At 44.1% G+C, this 16,290-nt stretch overlaps 1 protein-coding gene across 1 annotated transcript in view; it reads left to right on the top strand.

Moving 5' to 3' along the window:
* LOC104081031 (cadherin EGF LAG seven-pass G-type receptor 1-like) overlaps window positions 1–15,654 on the top strand; it is a gene marked incomplete at its 5' end in the record, with an annotated part of 73,437 nt that extends 57,783 nt beyond the window's left edge. Inside the window, 13 exon segments of the mRNA XM_009583615.1 lie at window positions 80–236; window positions 284–301; window positions 4,840–4,952; window positions 6,267–6,346; window positions 7,824–7,843; window positions 7,846–7,925; window positions 9,887–10,012; window positions 10,316–10,410; window positions 10,960–11,063; window positions 11,881–12,048; window positions 12,908–13,150; window positions 13,458–13,722; window positions 15,630–15,654. Of these exon segments, the coding sequence (XP_009581910.1) occupies window positions 80–236; window positions 284–301; window positions 4,840–4,952; window positions 6,267–6,346; window positions 7,824–7,843; window positions 7,846–7,925; window positions 9,887–10,012; window positions 10,316–10,410; window positions 10,960–11,063; window positions 11,881–12,048; window positions 12,908–13,150; window positions 13,458–13,722; window positions 15,630–15,654 (1,494 nt within the window).
* Window positions 15,655–16,290: the final 636 nt, after the last annotated feature.

Genomic DNA, 16,290 nt, shown 5'->3' on the forward strand with positions numbered 1-16,290 from the left:
CTGCACAGGAGGGCTGGTGACTCACCAGGTTGTGATTCGGGAGAGCAACTTTAATTTCCCTGCCCTTTCCCTTCTGCAGTTTGTGTGTACTGTGATTGCCATCCTCCTGCATTATTTCTACATGAGCACCTTTGCATGGATGTTCGTGGAGCAGCTCCACATCTACCGGATGCTGACTGAAGTGAGGAACATCAACTTCGGGCACATGCGGTTCTACTACGTCGTTGGCTGGGGAAAATCATAACAGGTACCCTCAACCACCCCAAAACAGCTTCGTTTCCCTTCCCTGCCATCTTCACTGGCCAGATTCAGGAAAGTTACCCTATCCAACACAGCTATGGGTGCACTCAACTACTGCTGTCACTTCAGTGTTTTCCTGAACGACGGCAACGCGAAATCATGTCTAGCAGAAGTCAGCCTGAATTTGGCAGATCTGTACCAAATGTCTGTTGCCCCAGTTGAAGTGATACTGAGGGTTTTACAAGAACATAAACATAATTGCACCTAGATTAAAACAGGACTTGGTAACATTGCTTGGGAATAACAGTATTTTTATTTTAACAACTTTGCCTGTAGTCAGTAGAAGGAAATTTTCCTTCCCTGTGCTGGTACCTCAGGATATGGACACACGGTTTCTCGGGGGAGTAGCTGCAGTGGCTTCAGCAGCGATGCTGCCCACAGGGCATTACTGCCCTTCACTGGACATTCCCGTTGCCTACCCTCAAGCAGCAGTAAATGCTCCCTGAAGGGGATTTCAGCAGTTCTGTTTTACTTGGCATAAAAACGAGCTGGGAATACTCAGCAGCTTTTTACTTCATTTCAGATACAAAGGCAATAACTTCCAGTTGAGGAAAAGTAATGAAAAGCTGGAGGCAGTAATCTTTTAAACTGTTCCAGAGTGATCCACAGGAGCACATCCATCTCCACCCTCACCATGCCTATTTTTGCAATCAGACATTTCCAGTGCTACCCTAAGCACATGGTGCTGTGTTAATTCAGGCAGACAGCTCCTTGGGAAGTGAACTTCGCAGAACAGTTGGAGCGGGGTTTTTTGGTTCAACTATTTCAGCATGTATCTGTTGCCATATGGGAAATCAGATCATAGGCAGACAGTTAACTTTCATCCAATTACTTTTGTTTTTACAGATAGCAACATACTGTCAGCAAAGGCAGAGGTTTAGGTGTCCCTCAGATCAAACAAATAGCTATCACTCATATAAACTTGGAAAAATACTGTGGAACAAGTTAGAATTATAAAAATATGTGGGGTTTTTTTCTATGTGACTTAAGAAAGCGTAATACAGAAACATAACATAGGTTAGTATAGGTTAGCTTTCATTCTGGAGAGCTGGTAAGTTTTTTCCATATCACCTTGTGCATAAATAATCTCTGCTTCTATCAATTTTTCCAGAACACAGTGGAAGGTACAGCTCAGAAGGCTCTGCCACTCTAGACGTATCTTTGACATTTTAAATAGAAATCGTCCTTGAACTTCTAAAACATTTCAGACCTGTGTAACTTTTATCACTACATACAGGACTACTGCAATATATTTAGGAATGTTTAAGTGCCATCAGATAGTTGGCAGCATCATTTCTGGTAGAAAAGAAGTGTTATCATTAAATAGCAGTAAACAATTTGTGTTTCCAAAGACATAACTCTTCAGAAGAATTTTGTCAGAAGGATTTTCTGTTTCATATTTAGTTTCTCTTCTGAATTTTAAATTAATTCAGAACTTCTCAACAGCAGTATTATGCAATCTAAATATTACAAGTACACCATTTTTACATTTTTCTACTTAGATATTGTTCTCTGTGATATAGAACTATTTTGCACTTTTAAAACTATGAGTTATGGTCCCCGGTTGTCTCCTGTAATTTAAACTCTAAATCTACTGAATTTGCAGTTCATTTAAATGAAAAGTCAGATCCCTATTACTGAGCAAGTCAGAGGATTTTGTGAAACGAAGGATAAAAAAACCTAAGCTTTTAGTTTGTCCTTCCAGGTTTAGAAATCGTCTGAAGAGAAAATTATTTCATCATAAATAGCACAATGTGGGATTTCTTGCCACTGGAAAACTTTGTTACTGTACATATTTTAAATAAGCTTCTTTTATAAATTTTAAATTTTAATATATAACAGTAAAAAGGTTCCAACTTCATAACATGATCTTAAATGCAATTTCTTTTAAATTGCTTTATGAGAGAAGGATTGTGTATGTTTCTTAATAGTGGAAAAGTCTAGATATAGGAAGGGATTTTAGTCCTGGACATCCAAAGGACTTTTTTGTTTTATTTGAAAGATAAATATCTAGCCCATTTCATTTTTATCATAGCTATCATGAAAAAAAAACATGAACCTACAGTAGCAGTGGCTTTACTCTGTTTTGTTTATTTATTTTTTCTATTTTCCGTGCTCGAACTGACATTCATTTCAAGCTGGGACATAGTGGTCCTAAGGCATCTTTGATGGGACCAGGCTACTTGCAGAAGGGAACCTTGACCTTTGCAGGGGGAAAAACCTAGCAAAATGTTTACATAGAGAACACTCCAGCAGGGAAGAATCACATTTAATCACAGCATAGAAAAGCAAATTGCCATGAATAAAAGTAGGATGGAAGTTGGGAGAAGGCTTACAGCCATCGAAAGAGTGCAGATCTGCAATATTCCTCCATGGGGAGCGATAGTGGAGCATTTTAAATTTGCTTTAAGCTTGCTCATTTTAAAATGTAGTTTGATCCATCTAAGAGAGGGATTTTATGACTTCCTTGCCTCAGGAGCAAAGGGCTGGATCTGGCACCCGGCAAGACCCCTCCAGTTCTGCGTGTGTTCGTGGCAACACGCTAACCGGTTGGCATATGCGTGCTGTAACTGCTTTGCTGTGGAAACTGCAGTGCTCATGTTAAAACAGGTTCTTACATAGCCCTAAAACCAATATCCCCCGGAAAATGGCACTTTCCAAATCTGCTATTTGCTGTGAATACTAAGCGAGGCGATGAGTCAGAAGAGAGGTGAGGCTGACCCGCAGTAGCCTGAGTCGCACGCGGCTGCTGAGCCCACAGGAGCTCAGAAGATCCAAAACGTGCCCCTCCAGCAGCACCTCCCCACAGCATGCTCTTGACACACTCCTGGGATGGGTGGTGGTCCCCACAGGACGCTCGCCTCAGCCATAGGACCAGCCCTGGTTTCTGCCAACGTCAGTTAGCTATTATGCAGCCCACACGCTTAGTCTGCTCAGGACGACCAGGCTGCAGCATTTAATTGATGTGCCAAAATGATTCTCTATATTACATTGCATTGGCTTAATTCTACCTTTGGGTAAAGTGTTATTTCACATATTGTTGACTCCAGTAAAATTTGAACCGCGTACCTGAAGATTGCAATTTGCCCCATTTGTTTAATGGAGAACTTTAGAGTGGGATTTTGAGAGTGAAAAAATGTTGCTGTCTGCCAATTACTTTTAGAGCCAGATGTTTGGTCAAAATGTAGTTTAAGTCCCACTAATGGGGAAATCAAGTCCTGGGAAACAGGCTGTGTCTGTAGAATTACATCTGTATAATATACTTTATGGTCCCTTAATCATTTATGGCTAATTCTTTCTGGATGGCAACTGCTGAAGGAGGTGGTGGAAGGGCCAATGGGAGCAGGGAGGGAGACCAGTCCTATCTCATTCCACACTTCAGAGAAAACAGATCCAATATCCACTGCTTTGCCAAATAGCCAGTTTAATTTTCATAGACCGTAGGCTTGTACCAGATGTGAATATTGGCTGTGGGCCAGCTTTAAGCAGTGAGAGTGAAATGCAGCTACCTCTCCCTTTTTCAGTGTCTTTTCATCAAAGCACACAGGCTTCAATTAAAAAAAAGGCGTTTATTAATGCACATGAATTCTCTTTGCGGAGAATGGCACTGCCATCAACCTTGGCCGCCTGCTTGAGTCAGGACATACGCTCAACGCAATAGGTGCCCCTGATGCCCAGACAACATGCTGCAGCCGTTTACCATATGTCATTGGCCATAGGCCTCGTAGGGATCAATTTCTGTGTCTTGAAGAAGGAAGACCTCTGCAGTATTTTGCAGGTCAAAGGCAGCAATCCCAGTCCATCGCCATATGGGCGAGGTGTAGGTCACCAAATCAGATGGCACTGTAAATCAGCAGGTGGAGGTTGGACTCAGAGACTCCCTTGGAATTGTCCAGGCTTTGAAAAATAAAACAATAAAAGGTGTGTTCTTAACTCAATTGCCTTGGGGCATTAGCAAACTCCATTTCAAACAGCGCTGAAAGCAAGGTGAGGTACCTGGGATGGCAGCTCAAGATGAATCCCACCTGAGCTCAAGCAGTTAACTCCCATGAGTTCCCAGGTTCCTTTGTCTCTGGTGTTATTTTAGTGACAGCAAGCAGTTAAGAATGCACTTTTTTTGTAGTATAGACATCTCCTCAGTTATGATTCATGTCATTCTGCTACATAGGCTTATTGAAATTCCTCAACATGTCACTCACCCTCAAGGCTTCATCACGCTGTGAGAGTATGACTATAAAACTGTGCTGAAACAGAATGAATTTGGGACTTGCACTTATTGTCATTTTTATGCAGCTGAACTTTATTCTGGTAGGCAAAACTCATAGTATCATTTGATATGGAGTGACCAGCGTAAAGGTTTTGATTTACTGAAGTTTTATTTCAATATTTGCCTTGATTTTGACTTCCCAGACCATCCTATTGAACACATTTTGCCATTATCATTTTGTTTGTCAGACAGTGATTTGAAAATGTGCCTGGTTATATACAAGATCTCAGCAGCACCTTTCTGATGTACTTTCTCTCCATTTTGTGACCCAGGGCTTGCTGTTGGTCTGGATCCACAAGGCTATGGGAACCCTGATTTCTGCTGGTTGTCTGTTCATGACACCCTTATCTGGAGTTTCGCTGGGCCCATCGTAATTGTTGTAGTTGTAAGTATAGTGGAGTTGGCATCCTGAGCTGTCTCTTCCTTACTGCTACCTTTTCTTTTATGTTTTGTCAACCAATAGTCATAATGTGAAGTGACTGTATTCTTTACATTTGAAGCTGATGTACTCGAGCTTGCTTCTTTTGCTTAAACATATGAGACATGAGCTAAGCTCCTGGAAATCAGAGGGCTGCTTGCCAGTGCAAAGATTGCTTGTGGAGCCATGGCTGTATGGCCAGAAACCTATTTTTTTTTCCCATTTGCTTTGTTGCACCTTTGAAGGGTTGGTCAGTGGGCTTATAAAACAAATCAACAAAATAAGCCATAACAAGTCCCTTCATCCAAAAGTCCTAAAGGAATATTAAATAATTCCAATTTCAGGAATTTAAAAGAATTGGCTGGTGTTTAACTTATCCCTTAAAACATCCCTCAGTAACAGAGCACCAGAAGATACATATCTGTGGTGTGACTGTATCTTGAATACCAAGTATCTTGAATACCTCATCTTAAAAAGTATGAAGTAGACCTGGAAGTGGCATAAATTGGGGTCACGAGTCATCAAAGACATGGGACAGCCCCCGCTGGAGGAGCAACTAAGTGGACTAGGAGCCTAGAGAAGAGAAAGCTGCAGAGAAGGGGATAGGAAGGAGCTTGTAATAGCATGGTGGCCTGGAGAATATGACCGTGGAGCCAACCATTCAGTGTCTTTTCCAACACAATTAGTAGTAGGAAGTGGCAGATTCAGAACAGGGTGAGCTACATTGTGGCTCCACAGGGAATTAAGTTAGAAACTCACAGAAACGAGACAATGGCGGTGGTAAAGCTCTGCATGATTTCAGAAAGTAACTGAACAAATTCACAGCATCGATATTCACAATGAATGATAAGTACAAACGCACCACCTCGCCTAGTACATCCCAGCTCTGGAAATCAGTGGAGGCTGGAGGAGTGTTCAGAGGAATTATCGCTATGTGCTTGCTCTGTTACTATATTCTGCTTTGGCCCAGCTGAAACAAGATGCTGGGCTGAGTGGACTCTGGTCTGGACAAGGATAGCCATTCTTGAGTTTTTATGTTTCACTCAAGCCTCTTTGCATAGGGCCATCTTATTGGGTTTCATCCAGATCAAGTCCCAGGATGTTCTTGACTATGTTGGCTTGAAACAAGATGAGTCTTGGAACTTTGAGACGTGTAAATTGAAGGAAAAATATTCTTGGCACCACAAACCATTTTAGGATAAAAACGGCATTGTCATTGAAAACTGAGCCCTAACAACTTTACAGAAGGAATCCATGCTGTTACTTCAATTTCCTTTTCAGATAAACACTGTCATCTTTATACTGGCAATGAAAGCATCATGCAGAAGAAGGCAACGTTCATTTGAAAAATCCGGAGTCGTGTAAGTTTGGGTTCAAAAACCTGTAGAAAAAGTTCTGGCCAGGAATAATAAAGGGACAGAATTGCCTAAAAGCCGGGTGTTGGGGTGGAAGATAAATATTTGGAGGAGACAGCATTGGTAGAGGCAATTGGAGCTGCTTCACCAACACCTACTCCTGGGGTTCCCTTGGAGACTCTGTAAAACCTCCACCATGCTCTGCACCACCACCAAGTGTAGGCAGGAAGGGAGGGGAGAGGGAAAGGTCTGGTCTCCGGATGGTATCATTACAGTCCTTCCAGATCTTTCATCAGACTCCATACTACACTGTCACTTCATCTCCACCCGTGGCATGTCCTGGTAGACTTAATTCTGGGTCTTCCCGTGCTCGCCCATGGCTCAGAAAGGTCTCCCCTCACGAATGCCTGGGTGACTGGCCATGTTGTGGTAGAGACCCATTGAGGTTCCCGTGCTGAGAACCAGCCTCCCCCAGTCCTGCTCCCCGTGGGACGAGCAGAAAGCCTCACAAGCTGCAACCTGCCACCTTCCCAAGCTGCTGTGGCAGCCTGTTCCCATTAATGTCTGTTTTGCCCAAAGCTCAGAATTTACCTGTGAACTGAAACGTGATTAGCTAGTGGCAAGACAGCCCCTTTTTTTTTTTTTTCAAATAGGTAGCTGTATGAGATTTCAAAAGGCTGCTTCTAGCTATTTATTCAGCCCTGGCTGTTGGGTAATTTTTTTAAGTTTCTTTTTTAAATCTCCTAAACAAATAGAGTATAATTGCTACTTAATGGCAGCTATTTTACTCATAATACAAAACTTTTGCCACTAGAATTGTGACCATCTTTTGAAAGCATCTATGGAAATAATGTTTTTAAGCAAAGAAGTATTCCCCTCAGTGCCCTCGATCCAAAACCTTGGGCTGTAATGTTGAGAAGGAATGTGAGAGTGAACTCAACAAAGAGAAATGAGATGGACGTGGCCATTTACCGTCCAGAACTCTTCCTCAGAGTCAACAAGGCTGAACAGCGTGGGCTTGGCAAACAGCCTGGTTTGTTTGAAGACAACCTTGGAAATAAACTTGAAAAGAAAACACTTTTTTTTTACCTGAATATGCTAAGTTACTGAGTAGCACAATGACAGAGTTGGGAACTAGGAGCTGGTGAACACTGCCCTAATTTTCCCAAAGGTACTTTCCAGTTGGGAAATCATTGGGCATGTGGTACCGCCCGTGTGGAGAAGTTGGGCTATTCTCTTGTATCCTGTAGTGCTGCAAATACCCGTCTGTGTTTGCTTTACAGCTCTGTGCTGCGAACGTAAGTTACTGAGTAGCACAATGACAGAGTTGGGAACTAGGAGCTGGTGAACACTGCCCTAATTTTCCCAAAGGTACTTTCCAGTTGGGAAATCATTGGGCATGTGGTACCGCCCGTGTGGAGAAGTTGGGCTATTCTCTTGTATCCTGTAGTGCTGCAAATACCCGTCTGTGTTTGCTTTACAGCTCTGTGCTGCGAACGGCATTCAGTGGCTGCTGGGGCTGATGGCGGTGAACAGCGACGTCATGACCTTTCACTATCTTTTTGCCATTTTCAGCTGCCTGCAGGTAAGTTGGATGGTGTCTTGTCCCTGGCAGACCTTGGTGAGCACACTGCTGCACCCAGACCTCCAAAAACCTGCTAAACATGAGCTGACTTAAGAACAGTGATGTCAAATACAAGTTTTGCTCTCTTTTCTCAGAGAGGGTTCTTTTCACCAAAACCATAACTTTGAGTAATTGCATCTCTCACTTTTAGTCATTGTAAAGATAAGTGCTCTACTGTTGTAACCTGTGACAGATAAATAATAGAAGGCAATTATACCTCTGTCTTTCTAGAGACAAAAATCTTTGTTACTGTCTTCTGCCTGCTCATTGTTAACAGTTGTTCTGTTGCTACGGCAAATAAGAGACTGTTTTATTTCACCCAGAGTGGGTGGCTCCAAGTTCAAGGCTTTCACAAATTAAAGTTACTGTTTAAGGAAATGAGCCAAATAATGATTTTCAAATACAATTCATTGTATTAGGAATTTACTGGGTTGCCTGGCCTAATGTGCACACTTACTCATTAAAGATGCAGAACATAGTTATTTGTGGGAGAGCTGGCATGGAAATAATCATGAAGCTTCATGTTGGTCACAACTTGAATGTGACCAAGATGGCAGTAACTGTCATGGCAAGTGCCTGCAGTATTAAAACAGCTACTGCTAGCAGGCCACTCCTGCCAGCTGCAGCGAACAGCCACAAATTGCAACCAAAGAGAAAAAGAAGTCTGATGGGTCTCCTCCGGAGATGACTGTCCATACCCTGGAAGCACACCAGATAGGCCAGCTTGGAGCAAGGTTATTTTGCCACTGCAATTGGTGTGCTCTGAAATAAATACTCAGGCTGTAAAACCAGGCTTCCACAAGCCTAAAATAAAATAAAATTAAAAATAAACCTGATGAGAGGGAGGGAAGTCAGCAGCTGGAATTCTCCAAACTTGCCCAGAGAGGCACAGTGGTATGTGGCGTTTCACGTCATTGCCTTCTTTGAACTTGTATTTTTAAAGAGACATTTATGTGAATTTTATTAATGAATAATCCCAAAGTGCTAATACCAGCTAAGATTGCATTTGATTGAATGTTTAGAAAGTGAGCTTGAATTTTAAAGTTTCTCTGAGTCAATTGCTTTGGCTGAAATCATGAAATGCAGGCATCTTGTGATGTTGGTACAGCTGCAACTTCATGAGTGATTGGCTTCTAAATACTATATCTCCAACCAAAATTGATAACAGTTTGGCAGCTGCAAATACATCTGAAGGCACACGTGTGTGTGCCCCCTGCCCCCAGTGAAAGCTGTTAATGTGTGTTCCTGGCAGCCAACAACTGCCCAACCCTGAGGATTTCAATGATTTCCCCAGGAGGTATTGCTGAACCAAGGAACATATGGGGCAAAAGTTGGGACCTCTCTGCCCTCAGTATCTCTCCACATTTCACAAGACTTTCTAAAGTTCTTTAAGCAACAATATTAAGGACACCTACGACAGAAGTCCCCCTTTTCCAGAGGTTTTCACTAAAGGCTATGATATTTTTTATGTGCTACTATTGATTTTGTCTCTTCATCAGTGTAAAAGCTCTAAAATCTTAATGCAAGTACAACCCTGAAACTCCCTGCAGGGTCTTCCAGTGATGACATTGAGGTCACCATTAGATATTTTGAGAAGAACGTTTCCTCTCAAACAACGAGGGAGGGTGACACCTACCACAAGCTCTGCTCTGTAAATCCTGGAGGAACACATCATTGTGTATATTTTCCCAGGCCCTTTATGCACATTTGAACATGGAAGCAAATTATGAAGAAGTCCTAGGAGGTCAATCAATGCCATTTCAGTCAAAGACAGAAAATAGTTATTGCTATTGAAATCATGGACTATGAATTAGAATTCAGGGGTTATTTCAAAAAGGCTGTTCTCTAATATCTGTTTGTATTTGCAGTTTGGTAGTAATGAATCATTTAGATTTATTCTTCCTCTCTCTAAAATGATCCAGGGACTGTTCATTTTCTTCTTCCACTGCGTATTTAACAAAGAAGTCAGGAAGCACTTGAAGAACACTTTGACTGGAAAGAAACCTCTTCCAGATGATTCCACTGCAACAAGAGCTACATTATTAACTGTAAGGAAAAAACACTGGGAGAAAACATCCTCTTGCTCGTAAAAGTTTCCTAAATACACTTATAGGTGGCTTGTGTGTAGTTAAGTGAATTGTCTGGTTTCAGTGACTTGTACAAAGATTACTGATGGCCTCTCTCAAAAATTTTGATTACTGTTTTAATTAAAACTTTTGAGAGGAAATAATTTTTTTCTTCAGCATCAAAAACCACTTGGTTCCTTCAAGATTTTTAGTGCACTTGTGGGTAACGTGGGGTTTTGGTAGGATCATTCACTATTGCTTTGTGTCTTTTTTTTTTCCCTTCAGCGATCTCTGAACTGTAACAACACATATATAGAAGAGCCAAATATGTATCGCACAACTATTGGGGAATCCACTGTCTCCCTAGAAAGCACCGTCAGGTCAGCCAAGAGCCACAATAGCTACCTTGCTTATATTCTCAGGTAATCAGGTGGCAGGTGCATGGCTTTCAGGTGCTTGCCTTTCCCTTTTCATTGCTCTTGTGGAAAACAGAAATGTTTTGGTTCAAATGTTACTTGTTTTATGTCTTAACAGTTCTGTTTTATGTGACTGTCATTTTCTTCCGTGCATTTTCTTTTGCATGCATCTTTGGTGGGGAGTTCCAACAATGCAGTGGTTAACATAACTATTAGGTTAACTATATGGGCCATGCTGCTTGCCTGTTAAAATTCAGTCATGTCTCAAGGAGTGAGATTTAGCTTATTAACTTCAGGCTTTTTCAGAGTGTGATTCATGTGGCCAAAGGCAGACAGCTACATTAGGATAACCTATGTCTTGCTGTAAAAGTGACCACATTGACAAGGCACAGGCTGGCTAGCGTCCACTGCAGCTGTCTGCGTTTGACCAGAAGAATCTCATCTGCATGTCTGCCTTGTTGTTAAGAACAGTAAAGTGACCAAGAAAGTTGTCCCTTGTTATTATTCTCTAAGGGATGAGGCTGCTCATAAGCTCAGTGGATCCTCAAGTCAAGCAAGGGCTGGTCAGACTGAAGCAGATTCCTCCATTTTTCATAGGAATCCATCAAAGTCCAATGGTAAGAACTACTTCTAAATGCTGTGACCCAGTTGTGCACCTTTGCCTTCTCAGCACTTTTTTCAAAGGCTTCTATAATAGGAAGAATAGTTAGTCTGACTTGGTGTGTCTGATTCTCATTGTGCTCTTGGCATAACGAGCTATGCAATGGTTGCTTTACTAGGGAATCCCAGAATGGAAATATCATGTATCTGCTTCTTGTGATGGTTCGGTTTTAATCTGACAGCTGTCACAGCTGTTGACAGTTTCTGGAATCCCCCTTCTTTCTCACAAATTATGGGCTGTTGCTCTTGATTTTTAATTGGAGATTTTTTAATGTTTGAGACCTTAAGCCAATATCCTCTTTTACTGCTATGTGTTTTGTACAAGAAAACGAGAAGTGTCTCTTGCCTGACTTCCTTTCGTTTGGGGTCTTGATGTTAAATTTTGTTGCTTTGTAGCAGTTTTTAGGAGTGCATTTGCAGATTCTTGGTATTTCTAGGTACCTTGGTTTGCCTGTGTGCTGTGTTGATTGAGATCCTGTGGAGTTACTGTTCTGCATACTGAATAGAGTAAAAAGTGTCCCCATTCTGTTCTGCACCTCCCATGCACATAAAAGGTCCTACTCCCTAGCTGAGCCAAGCTTCCCATAATTACTTAGATGGGTGCCACAGAATTTGTGAATTAATTCTATGTACGCTTACGGATATAAGAGCTCATCCCTGGCATGGCCTGAACCAGATGCCTGTCTTTCCTTTCTCCTTGGGCATTTGTCAGATAGATTTGTTCAACACCTGTCCACACTCTCATTGCTGTGTTTCCCCTTTCTGCATTTGTAGAGCACGATTCAGACTCCGACAGCGAACTGTCCCTCGATGAACATAGCAGCTCTTACGCCTCCTCCCACTCATCAGACAGTGAAGAAGATGGGCTCGAGCCAGAGAAAAAGTGGAACACATCCACTTCCAAAAATAATGAACGTGGCCCACTCCACAGCACACCCAAAGGTACTCCCAGTGCAAGGGGGGAGCACTTTAAAACAGCTTTAGAGTAGATGGGACAATTTTGCCAGACTAGCAATACAATTGAGACAGCATCCCTACCACTGTGCCTTGCTTTTTTTTCCTCCCAAGCGCTTGTTCACGGGAGTGATTGAGTGCAAGTGAAAGGATGTTTGAGCAATTCTGTGACTTACGGTGCTCAGACAGAGAGCAGTCAGTGGGTTTGCAGGCAGGTGCTACACAGCCAGGAAAGTCTCATATGAGGGAAGAGGAAGAGGGGGAAGGAGCTGGTTATTTTGAGGGCAGGGGGAAGAAATAGCTGCCTCTCCTCATGCAATTTAGTGGGGTTGGGGAGGTCATGGACCTAAAGAGTGGGAGATTATTGGCCGTTGATATCACTACTGTGTGGCAGAGTGCAGGCGTTTCTAGGCGCAGTTCATCTTGTCCTAAAGATAAGTCAGCTTAGAGTGACAAACATCTAGTCTGTGTGCTAGTGCTCTGCACAGACACAGCACAAGGTGCCTCGGGTGCCCTCACCCCTCAGAAAAGCCAGCATCCCCAGGGAGCTGGTGGGATCGCTGGCCCTGGAGAACTGAGAGAGCAGGTTTGACTCGCACCTCTCAGTGTGAGTGGAGAGGCAGTGACCTTGCTCTGGGAAGGGTTTGGATACCCTGCCATCTTACCAAGTGTGTTTTGTGGGTGTTGTTGCACTCCGAGGGCAGTGCAGTCCAGCAGGGATCATCTGAAGCATTGCACTGGTTTGACACACAGCTCTTCCCCAGCCACAGAGAACAGGACTGGCTGGGCAGCGGTTGAGAAAACCTATCAAAAGTGGTTTTCGAGCTAGTGTTTTTTTGCATTGCAGTTGATACCCTTCCCAATCATGTGAAACCCTATTGGCCCACAGAGTGCGTAACAGCCAGCGATGGCGAGGACCCCAGTGGGAAACAGAAACTCAAAGTTGAGACCAAGGTCAACGTAGAGCTTCACAGGGAAAACCAGGTGAACCACAGCAACGAAGCACCCCAGGACAAGGAGAATGAAGGGCAGCAGAAGGAGAACAGACCTCTGTCCCACCAGAATAACCAGCAGCCGGAGCAGAGGAAAGGTAGCACGGCCAACCCAGCCTTGCAGCTGGACTGGGAGACCGGGGGGATTGATGAGCATTAATTAGTTCATATGGTAGCCCTATCAGGGAAGAGCACTTTCCAAATGGCTCCAACCTGTGTAACCAGAAACGCCATGGGAAGCTAGTAGGTAGTTGCTGAAGTCTAATATTTTGGTTTTGAAATAAAGTGACAAACTAGAAGTCTGATTAAGGAATATAAAATGTCACTTCTTGGACATGTTCAGCTTGATAAATGAAATTACTGATACGTTTCAAAATTCTCATTATTCCTTCTTTTCTGTAACAGGCATCTTAAAAAATAAAGTCACCTACCCTCCCCCGCTAGTGGATAAGAATATGAAGAATCGACTGCGGGAAAAGCTGTCGGATTACAATCAGACCACAATCTCATCCAGGACTACTTCCCTGGGGACAAATGATGGGGTCCGCTCTCCCTCAGACTCGGGGGTGACAGTAAAAAATGCTCGGAGGGAGCAGTCTCGAGACCAGCTCAACGGCATGGCCATGAATGTCCACGTGGGAACAGGACATGCTGACACCTCAGACTCGGAGTAAGTGCCACATGGGGATGCCCTGGCAGACCTCCCATGGCTCTGGCCTCTCCTTCCGCTTTGCAGCCCCAAACTCCCACTGAGCAAGGATTTCACTTGGTGACTGGACGAGAGCCCATCACCAGTGACTGTCCTGAGTGCTTGTCCATACCATGTCCGCAAGCCACAGTGTTTCACTGATGAGAAGGCCAAAACCAGGTATCGCGAGCAAGATGCCGTGACAGACACCTGTCACTGATCACCCTGGCATGCTCTGAATTGGCAACACTGATGTGTTACTGGCACGCTGGGGACTAGAGCAACCTAGCTCTGTCCTGTCCCCTTGCTGTGGGACTTGCTGCGCTTGGCGTGGTGACCCCTGGTCACAGCAAACCAGGCTCCCACGTCCGCGGGAATTATCTATCCCCTCCCTGCCGAGGTCATTCATCGCCTTCCCCAGCCCTTCACCAGGACAAGGATGGTCTTCTTCTGCTCCCTCACGCTGCCAGGCATCCAGGACGTCTCAGCCATGCCCACCCATAGCCCCAAGAGCCATGCATGCCCTCAGGGGTGCTCTGCTCAGGGCTACCCCCTGCTCCTGCTTCTCTACCCCCAACCCCTCACCTTCACCCCCCTTGGACCATCGGAACAGTTGTTTTTTCCTCTGTTTTTCACCTGTCCTCCCTTTCTGCAGCAGGGAGACTGGGCCATTAGGGACCTATCGCTAACGGGGTACAGTTAATTATAATGTGGCCAGTACCAGGCACCCAAGGAAGAGGGTAAGTGCAGGGCAAACATGGAGCAGCACTTCTTGATGCGTGTCCAGTAAGACCAGCAAGAGCTGTTGTAGGCATCCAGCAGCCAGCATGGAGGAGGGTGGGTGGGGGCAAGACCCCAGTGAAGAGGACCCCTGAGCAAGCCCAGTGTTTTTTGGGGGAGAAAGGCGCTAGGCTGGGGCGAGCATGGGGTGGATGTCCAGCTGGGCAGAGGGAAACCATTGCTGGGGCAGGAGATCCAAAGGCTGCAGAGAAAGTGCCATGTAAAGCTAGTGACCCTAAATTACCAGGTGCGCAATTCCCACCTGCTGCATGGCGATCGGTGTGCATATTTGCCATTGTAAGCTAAATCAAACATTAACAAAAGGCTGAGCAAGCTTTCAGCCAAAGGGTGTTCTCAGAAACCTTGTTACTCGTCATAATTCTCGGATTTAAAATGAAGACAACAGCCATATGTAAAGTCTGCACAAACATTTTATGCATGTCGTCTTCCTTGTAATTACACAAATAATAGTCTCGTTCTTTCTCCAAACCAAGAGAAAATTTCTCACTCAGCTTTAACTCTGATGTTGTCCCACCGTGCTTTACACACTCATGTTGTCTGGGTGCACAGACCGTTCCCAGCTCACTACAAAAGTCCATCTTTGGGTTCCTGGGAACTGGCTGTTGAAGTATATCCTGGTTAGCCAGGAAACAGAGATAACAAGCAGTAACTACTTGCTGCTACCAGGTAATACATAGATCACTGGAGAATAACAGCCAACTTACACTAAGCAACTGTTTTATCTCTGCACCTTTTGCATACTGTAAAACTCTGCTGTTTGACAGCAGAATACATGAATTTGTCTGAAATACCAGGTTTCTAACAGCTTGTGTGTGAACCTCACATCTTCACCTAAGCGTTACACAGATGCAAGCCCTCAGTAGAGCTTCCTCTAAAGAGTGCATCTCTTGTGTACTGCCTGGAATTGTTTCTCCCAGCTGGTCTTCCTCTCCAAGGCAGCATTCCCCTTGCAAGTGTTGGATTGGCAAGGCATGGTAACTTCACGGAGCATAAGCCCTTACTAAAAAGGATTAGGTGGTTTTGGGTGGAGTGGTTTGCCTGTGCCTGTCTAACCGTAAGCCTGCATGATTACTTCTTCTCACTAACAGAGGCAGTAACGAAACTTCAATTTGAACCATCAGGAAACTGTGATCGCTGCTGCGCGGTTCTGGACTCCTCGCCGCGGGGTCGCCGTCTGCCCCCCTTGGACTTCGTCGGAGTGGCCGCGTAGCGAGGAGGATGAGGTGGGCATTGATTCCCGCATGGTTTCACGTTATGGCAGACTCCTGACCGCTCGCGGCAGAGCCAATGCCCGGATGCACCTGTGATAAGGCTGCTGTGTGGTACGCTCTGGGCGGCATAAACCCATGCCAAAACGCATGGAAATGGCCACAGGGATGCACTGTGAGGGACAGATACCTGTTCACAGTATGGACAGTGCTGCAGGGATTGCTTATTACTGGGGGGAACCAAGGAAAAACACGTTATTATCGCAGTGGACCTACAGTAAGTCAATCCATCAGCCTTTAAGACAAGCACCAGGAGACGTCTCTTGTGGAGTTTTGTCCAGCTACAGTGTGAAGCCTTCGGCTTGCTGGGCTCTAGGGAAGAATATCCCAAGAAGTGTCCTTTCGTTTCTATGCCAGCATCTCTACCCACCTCCCTATGGACACATCGTCTTAAGAAAAAAAAAAATCCTTTATATATATATATAAAAAGTGTAGATACTTTTATATATTTTGTATGGTGTTGCTAAAGAAAAAGTTCCTT

This window comes from Fulmarus glacialis, unplaced genomic scaffold (genome assembly GCF_000690835.1).
Source record: "Fulmarus glacialis isolate BGI_N327 unplaced genomic scaffold, ASM69083v1 scaffold6838, whole genome shotgun sequence".
Lineage (NCBI taxonomy): Eukaryota > Metazoa > Chordata > Aves > Procellariiformes > Procellariidae > Fulmarus > Fulmarus glacialis.